Below are 15,685 nucleotides of genomic sequence, written 5' to 3'. Positions count from 1 at the left end.
GAATAGAGCCTTCTGGGACTCTAGCTCTTTCAACTTGCCATAAACCTCTGTAGAGAAATTTTAACTACAGGGTAATTATTCTTCCTCTTGCAAGTATCTTGATAGTCCTTATTCTAGATATATCTTACTGGGTAATTCTGGGGTATAGGAAAAAAAAAGATATTGGGGGAAGCATAATCGATGTTGGGTCTCCTTCTGAATCAGACTATGTAGGTAATTCCTGATAAATGTTCTCATCCAGAACTTCCCATTCCAATGCTGTGTGGGAGGAAAATTAGCTAAGAAACGTGAGGACAGATTTTTAAAAGAAACAAACAATTACAAGCATTGGTTTTCTAGGTATATAGAAGATATGAAAACAACTTCTGGCTAGCAACAAAGAGGAAGGAGCAAATATATGTGTGTGACCATGGAAAAAAGCAATCCAAGAAGGATGAAGAAAAGAGAAACAGAGTATAGTGGTTATGGTACAGTGATAACATCTAGAACAAAGGATTGGATTTGAGTTTCAAAGTCAAAGTCAAAATCCCTAAGGGAGGGGTGTGAGTCAATAAGGTGACTGTTTTACCTGACAACATCCATTGAGCTCGCTCCAGATTTAAAGAAGTCTGTTGAGTCTTCAATAACAGGGACATTGCTTAAAATTCCAGCCCAGATGACCTATACAGCAAGGGTAATTTTAATGAAGGATGTGCCATGAAGAACACAGAGGCAGAGACTGGCCAGGTCCTCAACCAAACCTACTTATTTTTCATCTTGGATACATGGCTTAACTACATTTTTCAGCATCTCTTCAAGTTAGATGTAGCCATATGACCGACTTCAAGCCAATGAATGTGAGCAGAAGTAAACTTGACTCCTAGTCTTGACCCATGAAAAACCTCCTTCACACAATTCTAGTGTGCTCTTTTGCCCTTCTTAGCTGTCTGGGAAGTAGATGACCCGTATGGTGACCTTGAAGATAGCAGAGCTTGGGTCCCCGAATGAATCCACTCCTAATCCTTACATTCCAGCTTTACCCTTCACCCTCATGTCGACCTAGAACTGCCTTACAACATTTTGTGAATGAGAAATAAATTTGCATACAAATTTTGGAGTTGATTTCCTACTGCAGCTAATACAAAAAAGAGGCAAGACAGTGTGTGCTCACTATTCTGAAGACTGAGGGTTCAGTTACATAACTGCTGCAGTTTCAAGGTCAGAGCAACATTAAAGACATCACATGTTCACCTTGATGGTCCCTGCCACCTTCATCTCTTCGGGGGTAAGTTCTACCACGGATGTCTCCCCGGCTGAAAAGTACTGAGAAGCAGGAATCATTCTTCCATCTTCAAACTGCAGATTTCTCACCATCAGCTACAAAATAGCAACACAATAAGCCAAAGGATGGAAGATTAGGACAATTCAAAAGTGAGGTCGGTGGGAGAAGGAGTGTCACATATTTTAGGAATACAAAGATCAGCGTATTTGGCAAATACAAAAATGTGGATTGAAAGCACTCACCATTATTTGTGAAAGGATGGAAATGGTATTTTACTAATGACAGCAGAAAGGAGAAAATGAAGTCTAGGGGTAGATACACATCTTGAAATGGATAATTAGCTCCTGAAAAAATGGACACTTGGATGTATATATTTAGACTAAAGCCTATTATAACTCCTCTTCCTCCTCCCACTACTACAATGATCCGTCCTCCTTCTCTTATGGCCATCCTCTGCTGCAGGCACAGTGCTATAGGTATGTGCATGCATAGGTGTCTTATTTAATCTCATAAATCCTGGTGGAAGCAGGTACCATTATTATTCCCATGTTCCTGATAAGGAAATGGAGGCTCAATGAGGTTAAGGAATTTGCCCAATGCCACACAGCTAGTTAGTCACAGAGCTGGGGTTACAACCCAGAACTAGCTGGACTGTGCAGCCTACAATTTTAATTATTGATCAGACCTGCACGCTACCAGAATATATGTGCAAGCTGCAAATTCCCCTTTGCTTTCTTCAAAGAGTTCACTGAAGCCAAGAGCCCCTGCTGCCAAGCACAGACAGTGTGAGGGGGCGCCTGCACGAGGGGAAAGGCAATTAGCCTCTGAAGAGTCCCATATCCACCCTATTTATCCTGCCAGACTCTAGTGGTAAGGCAAACCTATGAGACCACACTCTGTTTTATAGACCGGGAAATGAAGACTCAGAGGGGAGAAGCACACTTCCCTCAACTGGTAAGTGGCAGAGGAAGGGTTCTCATCATGTTTCTCGACTAAATTCCAAGCTCTTTCTACTATATCACAAAACAGACCATGCACATCCTTGAGGCATATCCTGGGGAGCCTCGTTCTCATCCTGGCACCCTGAGCCACCTCAGAAACAGGGCACAGATATCTCGAGCTCCCCATATCACACTGTGAAACCAGATTATCTTGTGAAAGATACTCCCTTAGCAGCTGGGGTTATAGAAGGAAACCAAAAACGTTACTTTGTAGGTGACCGTATTGAACACTCACTGCTTTTCCATCATTACCAAAAAGAACAAGTCCATTTTTGGTAACAAGACCAGGCTTCTTGGCACCTTTAATTTCCAGTGGTTCTCCAGGAGGGACAGAGCTTTTCAGTAATGATGAGCCGTAGAACGTGACCATCTAAGAGAGAGACCAAACCCAGACTGTGAGAGGAGGGAGTTACACCTACAGACAGGGGCGTGTGCCAGCAGCACGCCTTGTAAGCAACCTTAAACTGGGATTATCATTTATGATAAAATTGGAATACCTCAATGTGGGAAATGGTATCAAGCATCTGTAGGGATGACACAATTAAGAGATAATCTATGAAGATATGACTGAAGAAATTTAAGAATGCCTCACATCCGGATGACTTTTATCATTTATTCACATCAAGTCAAAAGTGAATGAGACAAAGAGTTCTCGCAGACTTCAGAGCCTGAAGCAAGGGTTTTCAGAGCTGTGTGGAGGTGGTGCTGGGGAGTCAGCGAGAGCAGATATGGGGACCAACACTGGACTGTTGCCATCCAGTGTGATTACTGGTGGGAAATATAGGGTGGTCTGTGGGTCAGTTAGTGGAAACAGGACTGGATTCAGACTAATCAAGAGAATGTGATGCTAATTGATTTGTGATTATAATTCTATGGCAATTAGCTATCACTTATTGAGCACTATGATAGTTAACATTTATTGAGTACTTATTGCAGAGACTAAGTACTTCAATGAATTAACATGTATTGACCCATTTAGTTTTCACAGTGACCTATAACCAATAAAAGAGGCACTATTATTAGTCCCATTTACAATAAGGAAACCCGATGGGTAAGTAACCTGCCCCAGGTTACCTAGCAAAAGTGGATCTATGTGTAATACCTCTTAGAAAGGTAATACACACACACACACACACACACACACAGAATTGGTCCCTAGAACGTACCTGTCCATTTATCTCTGTCCAAGCTCCAGGGACTTTATCATGACCTCGGATCCAGTTATGTAATACTTCAGCCGACTGATCCCAAGAAATCTAGGACAGCACAAAGCACAGGCTGCACTCCTAATGCTATGAATGTCAAAGGTAATAGAAACATTTCTCCCCATCAGTGGTGGAAGTAGGGTTGGGGCAGAATAGGTCAGGGAGGCTTGGAGATCTACCTTTCGGCCAGGAAATGGTACATTGGGAACTACTTAAAAGTAAAGGGCCAAGAACATTAAGGTGTGTTATTGAGTTGATATAAATACCTCAGCATTTTCCTTTTTTTGGATACCTTCATATGTTGCCCCTTCTTCCAGCTGGGGAATCCGAGGAGCTTTCCCATCAGCTATGAGTTGGACAGCTTCCACCTAAAGTCAAAAACATGATCTGTGTCACAGCCCAGTGGTCAATAATGGCATCGTTTGTTTAACAGAAGCTTACGCTAAATAGAATTGCTACATTTAAATCTGTCCAGGGGCTCCTGGCTGGCTCAGGCGGAAGAGCATGTGACTCTTGATCTCAGGGTTGTGAGTTCAAGCCCCACACTGGGCGTAGAGATTACTTAAATAAATAAAACTTTAATAAATAAATAAATAAATAAATAAATAAATAAATTTGTCCAGAGGATCAGACTATGACAATAACTACCTTTTCTTCAGTTCCATCTGTGTCCCAGGCAATGTGGTAGTTACTTTATATAAAATATCCTTTGCAGACATCACACCAATCCTGCCAGGTGGATATTATTATTCCAGCTTTCCAGATGAGGAAACTGATTCTTAGAAAAGTGAAGCAACTAGCTCAAGATCACAGAGGTAGCTACTGGGTGTCAGAAGCAAAATCTGCATCCGAGTTTACCTACTGCCTGAGCTGTTACTCTTAAAAATGACTCCCTTGAAAGAAATTTCAACTTCCCCTTGGTGACCTAGGGGGAATTTCAGTAATTGGATTGTAGGGTAAGTCCGTGTGAGTGATTTCTACTCATCAAGATGATTCTAGAAAGTGATGCATTGTTATATTTAAATAATTCGACTTGATTTCTAGCTCAGGACACCTGGAATGACAAAACGGTTAAAATCTACGCATGAGTTTAATTGCCTTTGGGATGTGTCCTGAAGTCTTTCTGTGCCAGATTCATGTTTGCCTGGAGTTGAGAGCCTCTCTCTTTCACAGGGAGGCCTACGTGAGCTTGAGTTCTCGGACCTCTCAGTATTTATGGCTGCTGACCAACCTCTCTAAGAGCTTAGGGGCAACCTAAGCACAGGGTCAGTTCATAGCTCCTTCATTCACCCACTTCAGGCTGTGATATCATCAGGCGCATGATCTGGGCTTCAGCAAATGCCACTGAACACACATAATACGATTTTGATTGTCATGATCATTTTTGAGCACCTACCATGTGCCGAGTGCTTTACACAAATGCTACTTAATTTCTCAGCAGCCCTTATAAGTCGGGTAGTATCCACAGAAGGAAACCAAGGCTAAAGAAGGCAAGTGACTTGTCTCTTGTCATAGAACAGATAAACAGTAGAATGAGAACTCTGATCTCTTTCTGACATCAAAGCCTTACTCTCAAAACCTTTAAATGACGCAAACCAGACGGCTCTCCTCTCTCCAGAATTAATAGCTGCTTCTTTATACCATCTTAGTGTCTATCTCCGTGTCGCTACTTCTTCCATATCCAATTCAGAAAACATTAAATGATGCTGAAATTATCTTTCCATATTTTTACAGGCTAAAAATATATTTTTACTTTGTGGTGCACACGCTTTGAGCTTTTTGCCCAGAGCACATCTGAATAAATAAAGCAATGCCAAATTTCACCCTGTTATGCAGACTGAGTTCAAATACTTTTGAAGCCCAACGTCCACAGCAAAATTTCTTGAGATTTTGTACACTTCTTTACCATTAGTCAATACAAACTGGGTTGGCAATTCAAGTATTTGGCAAAAGAAATGAACCAGTTTCATTATCGGTTCATTTCAAGAAATGAACCAACTTCATCCATCTGATCACTGTTCTCAGAAAAACAAGCTTCACAGGCTAAGAAATTTTTTTTTAAGATTTTATTTATTTATTTGACAGAGAGAGATCACAAGCAGGCAGAGAGGCAGGCAGAGAGAAAGAGGAGGAAGCAGGCCCCCTGCTGAGCAGAGAGCCTGAAGTGGGACTCGATTCCAGGACCGTGAGATCACGACCTGAGCCGAAGGCAGAGGCTTAACCCACTGAGCCACCCAGGAGCCCCAGGCTAGGAAATTTTAATGTTTGGATTTCCACCCTAAATATACCATCCTATTGGCAAATATAAAATCTAATTTTGTTTTCAGTTTTATACTTTTTGTAAATCAACATGAGAAAATTCTCAATAATAGAAAAGTATTTCTAAAATGTTAAAGCTTTATTAAATTCTTCTGGATGGTGTAGATATACTAACCATGGCCTTGATTCCTTCAGGAAAAAGAAACCGATTATAAAGAGCATCCACTGTATCGTTGGGTTCGACGTCACATGACCTCTGAAGAAGGATGGGTCCTGTGTCTAAACCATCATCGGCCCAGAAAACAGAAAACCCAGCTTTCTTATCTCCCATAATTAGAGTCCTGTGAAAAGAAGAGCTTCAACTTACAATGGTGATTTAACATATCACAAAGTGATGAATTAGTGATATTAAAGTGCAAGGGAGTGGGACATCTGGGTATCTCAGTGAGCTACGTGGCCGACTCTTGATTTTAGCTCAGGTCATGATCTCAGGGTCCGGAGACTGAGTTCCACGTCGAGCTCACTGAGCTTAGAACCTGCTTCAGATTTTCCTCTCACCCTCTCCCTCTGCTCCTTCCCCCCACCTTCCAACTCCCCTCTCCCCAAGCTCATGTGTGCTCTCTCTCCCTCTCTCTCTTAAAAAAAAATAAATAAATAAAGTGCAAGGTAGTTCTAGTGGAAAGTAGACAGTGAGGGAACTACTGTGAGAAATGAGCAGTATAGCCAAGAGATGTCAGTATTCATAAAAAGCACTACTTGATGGTACCGCTATTTTATACATAGCTATAGTCTTTCTTGTTAATACACACTAACGACTTCTAGTCTACTCAAAAGGGCACTAGAATCTGTCATTACTGCCACTCATTATCTTCCAGTTGTCAGCTTTCTGCTGTGGCATCAAGCAATTTTGCCCACCTGGGACCAATTCCTACATTGTATTTGACCCTATGTTAGGCAGAATGAGATAATGGAAGATAAAAGAGAAGATGGTCAGTGGAGGAGAACTTATTAGTTCTCATAACTATTTATCTAGGTTATGTCATTTGGATGTAATTCAGAGCTAGAATTAGCTCTAGATTGTCTAGGTAAATTATAGTAAAAGATGGTTGAATTAGTCTTTGTATATTATGTTCTTTGTATTCATGCTTTATAAAGCTTTGCCTAGGGGTGCCTGGGTAGCTCAGTTGGTTGAACATCTGATTTCGGTTTTAGGCTCTGGTCATGATCTCAGTGTCCTGAGATCGAGCCCAGGTAGAGGGCTCAGTGCTCAACCAGGAGTCTGCTTGAGATCTGAGATCCTCTCTCTTCTCTCTCCCTTCTCCTGTTCCTCTCTCCCCCCTCTGCCGCCTCCTTCCCCACCCCCAAGGGCATATGCACACACACTCTCTCTCTCAAACAAATAAATAAGTAAATAAATAAAATCTTGGGGGGAAAAAGCTTAGCCTAAGAGAAAATGTTTCCCCATAAGAGCTTATAATACAAACAATGAGCTGAATATGTAGACATATCAGATAAAAGCATATCAGAGGCTCAGGTAGTATCAAGAGAATATGAAGTAATACATCATACATGCTCATGACCTAAATAACTTTTAAATCTTGGAGCTACTAATCTAGCAAGACCTATTAATCAATCACTCTTTTCAGAAATATTGAGGAATTTATTGGCATTATGTTATCAAGAGGCTTGAAAACATTCATATACTTTCTTTGTTTTAGATTTTATTTATTTATTTGATTGAGAAAGTGTGTGTGAGAGAGAGAGTATGAGCAGGGATGAGGGGTAAAGGGAGAGGGAGAAGCAGGCTCCCCTCTGAGCAAGGAGCCAGATGTGGGGTTCGATACCAGGACCCTGGGATCATGACCTGAGCCACAGGCAGACACTTAAATGACTGAGCCACCCACGTGCCCCAAAACATTCATACACTTTGATCCAGTGACTCTGTATGTGGAAACAATGTGAAATGAGAAAAAAAACCCCACAAGTTTAAGTGTAAAGATGACCATACAGTACCATTACAGGGGCAAAAAAGAAATTGATTCATGCCAAATACAACGAAATGTCATTCACCACATTTAAACTAAGTGTAATTTTCTGCCCATTTAACAACTTGACACTGAGCCATATCAGGGTGATGTACAGGGAAAGGAGAGAAGGTAGAAAAGCATACCTGTGGTATTTAGGACTTACAGTGTACCTGCAGCAATAAAAATGTTAGACCATAGTCCCTTCCCTCAAGAACCTTAAAGTTGAAGAGGATAAGACAGAACGAAGAAGATAATTTCAGGTAGCTCGGCATTCCTTGAAATGTACTTGAGATGCTCTAGGCAAAAAAAGTTCTAAGGTCAGGGGCACCTGGGTGGCTCAGTGGGTTAAAGCCTCTGCCTTCGGCTCGGGTCATGATCCCAGGGTCCTGGGATCGAGCCCCGCATCGGGCTCTCTGCTCGGCAGGGAGCCTGCTTCCTCCTCTCTCTCTCTGCCTGCCTCTCTGCCTACTTGTAATCTCTGTCTGTCAAATAAATAAATAAAATCTTTAAAAAAAAAAAAGTTCTAAGGTCAAATAAGTTTGGGAATGCTTTGTACTCAGATTCCCTCTTGGAGATTATGATGCTCTCACTAAAGCACATCTAAAAGGTTCTCAGAAGTCCTGTGATCAAGAAATCCAGCATAAACCAAACCTGTCTGAATTACCTAGCTATCTCCAATGGAGCCAGTACTCCATAGACTGACCTTGAAAATGCTGTCTAGCCCATGGAGTACTGCTAAGTCTCAGGGGGAGTTCATGCAGGAGTAGCAATCAGTCAGGGCCTCACAATTGCTCAAGCATACCTATTTTCTTGATCTCCTACATTGAAAACAGAAGGATTAAAAACCATAGAAATAGGCCTCTCTTCTCTATAATCAAGAAAATTCTCACCAGTTGATAGCAGAGGCTCCTCTGTGCCTGGGAAGGATGGAAGGGTGATATATGATAGAACCGTGCTTTGGACTGTCAATTATATCCATGGGGATAAACTGTGTGCAGAAGGGTAGCACATTGAGCTCAGCACCCACAGATTTGTAGGCTTCCGCCACCTCCTTGATGGTCTTGCCCTTGACTCTCCATCTGGGGAACTTGAAAACAGGGGTCCCATCTTTCTCTGCAGCTAGAGCTGGGCATGAAAGAGAAAGTTATTTTTATTAAAATAAAAAATGGCCATAAGTTAATATGGCTATGGATTCACACATTACAGTTTTACAGCTTCAAGAAACATTTACAAATAGAACATGGTGAAGGGCAATTTAGATTGAGATCAGAATTTGACCTGTTATAATTTTATCATGATCCATCCATTTTCCTAATGTGACTTTTATCTATAGATTTGAGACATAATATATTCATACTCAGAAGTTTGTAGCTAGATAACATTTTAAAATTTTAACTGAAGCTTTTTTGTTTTATAGGTAAAAAAATTATACTATTATTACAGATATAGCCATATAAAGAATATTGTTAGATTTGGAGCCAAGTGTTGACACATGAGCATTTGGTATCTGGCACAGATGGAAAACCATGAGCCCCTTCCCAAGCCTATTTCCTAGAGGGAAGTCTCTTTGAAAACAAGGCAAACTATAGATCCGAACACATTCTCCCTGCCAAACAGATAGATCCCCAAAAATAAAGAGAGAAAGTTTTTGAGCTGAGCTGGGCTTGTCTAGTTCCTTCTCCCAAATTCACCTATGAGATAAGTTAGTGGACAAAAGAAGCCAAGAATGGAGAATACATGCTCCTTGTGAGGGTTTTGCCATACTGGAGAAGGTCCAAGGCTCTTTCCCACAAAAACTGTCCTTTCCAAAGGAAGGGCTCCATCTGCTTCTGTGTGGAAAAGGAATGGCCCTCCCAAGTGCAGACAGCACTAGCTCATTTTTTTCCATAATAAGATATTACTTCTACTAACTATATACCTTATGAATATTAAGCATATATATTTATTTTTCTACCAACAACACAAAGCAAGTATATTTTAGGCAATTTTTAAGAGCTTTAAGTAAGGCTTTTTAATCTGTATTTTTGGGCTCCCTTTCCTTTCTCCCCCATTGGATCATCAACCTTCACTGACTTTAGATGGGATGATGGCTGCACTAGAAAGCCACTAGAAAGCCTAAATTCCAAAATCTAATCTAAATTCCAAAATTCCTAAATCTCCACTAGAAAGCCTAAATTCCAAATCCTAAATGAGTCCTGAAGGAATCCTGCCATCAAGCCAATGCCTTGATCAATGGGAGAGACTGGAAAAATAATGTGTACAAAATGTGAATGTTCATAAAATGTTTAAAAAACTATAAACAACTCATTTTCAGATGATAGGAAAATGAATAAATGGTAAAAAAAAAAAGGTGAAATTGGGAGAAAATTGTACAAGATTAGACTGGAAAAAAAATGGGTTGAGAAACTTAGAAGTCTTTGTTTTAAAACTCTACACCACGGAGATAGGCTTGTGGCGTTCACCTTCCATACTGATTTGTGGCTATTTTTGGCTGTTCTAGTTGACTATTCTGACAACAAGAATAGTTAACCACTGTCATCTTGACCCCATTTCATCAATTAGGCACAGGGCTAAGCACACTATGTCGTTATTTCAACTAATCTGTGTAAGATGGGTGTTGTTGAACTAAGGTTAGTGAGTTTTAGTAGCTTGCCCATCATCATGCAGCAAGTAAGTGGCAGAGGCAGAATTAGTTCCTTGACTCCAAAATAAACACTGTTAACTATATGCTGTACCACATCCCAGGCTGCTCTACAAGACAGATTGGTATTTTTTTCTTACCTATGTTATGCCAGCAGCCAGATGGCCATGACCAATGGAAAGGAGGTCCCAGCCCTGGGACCAGACACTAGGGAAAGTTAGTTTCCCTGGACAACCTTTGGAAGGAACTTTATGAGTCACAAGCTTGCATTTCTTCTGAAAGTCATACTAATTGTTATTAGTATGTTAATTGTTCCCCTTCATTCTTTAGCAAAGATTCCTGTACTTTGGCAGAGCACATAGATGCTCTGAATAAAAATCTACATTTCTCAGTTTATTATGCAAAGAGATTTGGCCTGTGACCAAGTTCTAGTCAGCGGGATACAAGTGGGACAAATATGTGCAACTTCTGGATGATATCCCAAATAAAGGCTTGCCCTCTGCTTCCCCTCTTTCCTTGCCACTTGCCAGAATGCAGACTTGTTAGTTGGGGCTAAAGCAGCTACCTTGGACCATGAGATGGAAGTCCAGTGTTGATAAGGACGAAACAAAAAGGGCAGGATCCTGCATTGTGATGAACATAAAGCGGTCACAACAGCACTAATGGCCAACTCAGACTTGAGAAATGGACTTCTGTGTTACTTAAGCTAATTTTATTTGGGGTTTCCCTGATTCGATAGCCAATCTGATATCCCAAATATAAGTCCTCCCAAATATCCCCGTACAAAGCTGATGGGAATAGATAATAATAGCACAGATAATCTCAGTAATAGGAACCTGTCCCCTTCAGCCCTTGGAGCCAGGTCTAAATTGATGAGGCAGATTCCCTCAGAATTCCCCTGGTTGGGATAACCTTTTTCTGAAACAAGGGTAATTTCTAAATCAAGTGATTAGGTTCATATGTGTGTATGTGCTCTTGACCCAACTTTTTTAGCTTGAATCTTGAAAAACAGTGTTAAAATACAATAGTTTTAAAAATAGTAACAAGAGGGGCACCTGGGTACCTCAGTGGGTTGAGCCTCTGCCTTTGGCTCGGGTCATGATCTCAGGATCCTGGGATCGAGCCCTGCATTGGATTCTCTGCTCAGCAGGGAGCCTGCTTTCCCTCTCTCTCTGCCTGCCTCTCTGCCTACTTGTGATCTCTCTCTCTGTCAAATAAATAAATAAAATCTTAATAAAATAAAATAAAATAGTAAGAGTTAGAATAAACCTCAGAACTGCTGCTTCTGAGGAAAAAAAGGATAAAATTTAAGGGATATCACAGATCACTGTTTTCCAACCAATCTGTCACATTATGCCAGTGATTTATGAAGATCTCATTCAAAAGCCAAGATATCTGGTTGCTCACTTATTCCCTGTCTATACAGTTTGTAGACTGCTTCTATCTCTGTGTCTTACACGTATTCTCAACATAACTATATTTGATTCTTGAAAAATACAGGTTTGAACAATGTGGGTCCACTTACATGTGAAAATTTTTTTTGATATAGTACTATAAATGTATTTTCTCTTCCTTATGATTTTTTAAAATAACATTTTCTTTTCTCTAACTTACTTTCTTGTAAGAATACACTATGTAATACATATAACATACAAAAATGTGGTAATGAATTGCTTATGTTATTGGTAAGACTACCCTCTGGTCAACAGTAGGCTATTAGTAGGTAAGTTTCGGGGGAGCAAAGAGTTATATGTGGATTTTAGACCGTGTAGGAGGTCATTGCCTCAAACCCCTGCATTGTTCAAGGGTCAACTGTTTAGCTTGCAAATCAGAATCCCACTGCAGGTTTGCTTTGAGGGTGGCTATCTTCTTTAACCTTACCTTAACAGCCAAGCAGCCACAGCTCTAATTTGTTCTGACATAAATGCATTCTTTATGACCCCACATCAATTTCTGTTCTTAGATGTGGCCCTCCCTTCATTTCCACTGGCACCCCTGAATCAGACATTATTCTAGATGTTCCATAACACCCTTGTAAAGTTGCAAGTGTAGTTCAGAAAAAACAGATGCGTGGAAATTCCTCTGATGGACCTGGTGATTACCTTGGAAGTAAGTGGAGAAACTCTTAATATAATGGGACCATGCATCTTTTCTTGGGGTCCATGGAGAAGGGAGAATTGAGTCTATTCTATCATGCAAATAGACTTAGCTTGAGAAGGCTTCCAACAGGTGGAGTAGATGTGGCAGAACCCAGAGGGGAGGTCGGTAGTTTGGGTCTTTGGAGCCTGTGGCGAAGAAGTGTAGAAATGCTAATGAGGGGTAAGGGGTCTGAACTGGGGCCTGTGCTGGCTGGGTTGGTGCAGAGTACCTGGTTCAGTAGTTCTAAGATATACTCACCCAGCGGGTCAGCTTTTCCATCCTTGTCTGGAACAGTGAACACGCCTACAACACGGTGGCCCTCTTTGCAGAGGTGGTTGTAGACTTCCTGTCCAAAGAGGCTCTGACCGATAAGTGCCAACTTCAGCTTGTTTTTGAAATAAACCTATGAAACAATCCAACAACGGCAGATATTGGCATGGATAGAAGACATATGGATGATAAAAACTCTTTTCCCAACCATACGAGATGACTTGAGGACAAAAAAATCCCTCAAAGATCTACAAAATAAAATTTGCATTGACATACACTGGACCCAGGCTGGATTATACATAGTTAGTAGTGAAAATAATTTCACATGGAAGAATTCCTCTTTTCCCCTTTGCTCTAATTCTCCCAGTTATTCATTGTAATCATTGGGATGGCATATATTTTACAAGTCATTCCAACTCCTTGCTGAAATGAAGCCAGATGTTAGCAAGTGTAAGTCTCATAGTTAAAAGGAGTTTAACTCTGAGCAAGATCTGCATCAACATGATGATGATTTTATGAGCTAAACTCATCTCTTAACTTCCAAAGGAGGCCAAGAGCTAACATGTGGTCTAGAACACAGGGGTCAAGAGCAGACCCTAGAGCTAGACTACCTGAAGTTAAAATCTAGTGCCACTCTTGTTTAGTCATGTGGCTTTAAGCAAGTGACCAATTTCTGTTGCCTTTTTTCCCTCACCCATAAAGTGGGAATAATAACGCCAACCTCACACAATCTTGATTGAAGTAGAGGACTTATTAGGCAATAATAAGTTTAGTGCAGTGTCTGACACAAAGTACTGTTTAAGTAAAAGCTTCAATAACGTCTTAGAGGTTTTGCCACAGTTTTGTGTTTCTTCGTATGGTCCAGAATTCCAAAATCCTTGATAAGTGGCCCAAATCTATTCACCCTCAAAACCTGGAATGCTCTAACAGGATGTTCTTTATCGTCCTTATAGGTTTCTTGTAAGTTTGTGCAGAGTCCTTTGGCTTCAAACTTGACCTGGACCGACATACTGCTATTTATAGTCTTTATTTATAGTATTTATAAGGACTATATGAATATTTATATATATATATTGCTACAGAAAGATCAAGTGTTTGGTTACAGATGCTGTTCCAGACCCTACAGTGAGTTGTATGGAATGTACTATCTATGTACCATGTTAATTTTCTAACATGTGGATAATTCTGAACCCTAAAACATATTTGGTCCCACAGGTTTCCGATACAGAATTAAGGCCTGCACATCATTTCATTTCATTTAATCACTGCAACTATCACGTTTTATTATCTCCCACTTTACACTGTTTTATGAATGAATAAACCAAGGCTTAGAAACGTCAACTATATCTTCACGGTCATACTAGCAAAAGGAAGGAGAGGTGGGATTTAAATCCAGATTTGTCTGGCTCTAAAGCCTACAAATGTACTTAAAAATAAGATAATCAAGGGGTACCTAGGTGGCTCAGTGTGTTAACCCTCTGCCTTTGGCTCAGGTCATGATCTCAGGGTCCTGGGATCGAGCCCCACATCAGGCTCTCTGCTCAGCAGGGAGCCTGCCCCCCCCACTTGTAATCTCTCTCTGTCAAATAAATAAATAAATAAAATCTTTAAAAAAAGATAGTCAGATTGAGTTACCACCATCACCCATCCCTTTTTTCCCCCTGTTAGAAGATTAACACTGATGCATGAAAGTACATTGATTATCAAAAAATACAGATACCATATAGACAAGAGTAGCACTAAGGGGTATAGTCTTAATGAACTCTCTTTAAGCAACTCTACCTCCTGTAAATTCTCCTTAAATGGGACCCTTTCACGAAGGTAGGGTAATAAGTTGACATGATGACTGTTAAGACAGAAATGAAAAGCCACAGGTGGAACAGTCTAGATGCAGGATTGCGGGTGTAGAGACGGTCATCAGAGGGTCATGACTTCATATGCACATTCCTCCCTGGTAGAACATGGCTCCACAGGATTCGGAGTTGGGATATTTTTTTCAAAGATCTTATTTATTTATTTGACAGAGAGAGAGAGATCACAAGTAGGCTGAGAGGCAGGCAGAGAGAGAGGGGGAAGCAGGCTCCCTGCTGAGCAGAGAGCCTAATGTGGGGCTTGATCCCAGGACCTGAGATCATGACCTGAGCTGAAGGCAGAGGGTTAACCCACTGAGCCACCCAGGCACCCCTGGAGTTGGAGTTTTTTCCCCCTTCACTCTAAATGGGATTCTTTAATGTTCTAGAAAGTCATTCTAAATTAGTCAAGCCTCACTGTGAAAAGTCGATTATGAGGAAACAATTTTCCCTTATTTCCCACTTTATTAAGGGTGTAGACAACATCCCCTTTTAGGTATAAACATAAAAGCATACATGTTGGGGCTCCTGGGTGGCTCAGTGGGTTAAAGCTTCTGCCTTCGGCTCAGATCATGATCCCAGGATCCTGGGATCGAGCCCCGCATCAGGCTCTCTGCTCAGGGGGAAGCCTGCTCCATCCCCTCTCTCTGCCTGCCTCTCTGCCCACTCGTGATCTCTCTCTCTGTCAAATAAAAAAAAAAAAAAGGCATACGTGTTCACATGTTCCCTGTAATTGAGCTGATAATTAAACTGTGGAGGCCAAGAAAAACAAGGCTGTACCCACCTTGAGTCTAGCCCTGACAGAAATGCAGCCATCTTGATGTTCCAGATTATCACAAAATATTTCTTGGGTTCTGACCTATACAGATTAGCACTTTAAAAAGTCCCTCTCTCTTCAACAAGTGGTGCTGGGAAAATTGGACAGCCACATGCGAAAAATGAAATTGGACTATTTCCTTACACCACAAACAAAAATAGACTCAAAATGGATGAAGGACCTCAATGTGAGACAGGAATCCATCAAAATCCTTG

General features: G+C 40.9%; 1 protein-coding gene across 1 annotated transcript in view; it reads right to left on the bottom strand.

The window, feature by feature from the left end:
- The window catches only part of LOC111142084 (aldehyde dehydrogenase 1 family member L2), a 65,878-nt gene that overhangs the window by 41,464 nt on the left and 8,729 nt on the right, over positions 1-15,685 (bottom strand). Inside the window, exons 2-9 of the mRNA XM_022495035.1 lie at positions 12,792-12,936; positions 8,644-8,878; positions 5,902-6,067; positions 3,734-3,835; positions 3,429-3,518; positions 2,498-2,632; positions 1,231-1,356; positions 569-660 (exon numbers count right to left, since the gene is read on the bottom strand). Of these exons, the coding sequence (XP_022350743.1) occupies positions 569-660; positions 1,231-1,356; positions 2,498-2,632; positions 3,429-3,518; positions 3,734-3,835; positions 5,902-6,067; positions 8,644-8,878; positions 12,792-12,936 (1,091 nt within the window). The remainder of the gene's footprint in view (positions 1-568; positions 661-1,230; positions 1,357-2,497; positions 2,633-3,428; positions 3,519-3,733; positions 3,836-5,901; positions 6,068-8,643; positions 8,879-12,791; positions 12,937-15,685) is intronic.

The sequence above is a fragment of the Enhydra lutris genome, unplaced genomic scaffold (assembly GCF_002288905.1).
Source record: "Enhydra lutris kenyoni isolate GAN:26980312 unplaced genomic scaffold, ASM228890v2 scaffoldscaffold7, whole genome shotgun sequence".
NCBI classification, from domain to species: Eukaryota; Metazoa; Chordata; class Mammalia; order Carnivora; family Mustelidae; genus Enhydra; species Enhydra lutris.
The sequence above is the reverse complement of the archived record's forward strand: the minus strand, read 5'-3'. Positions and strand labels throughout refer to the sequence as shown.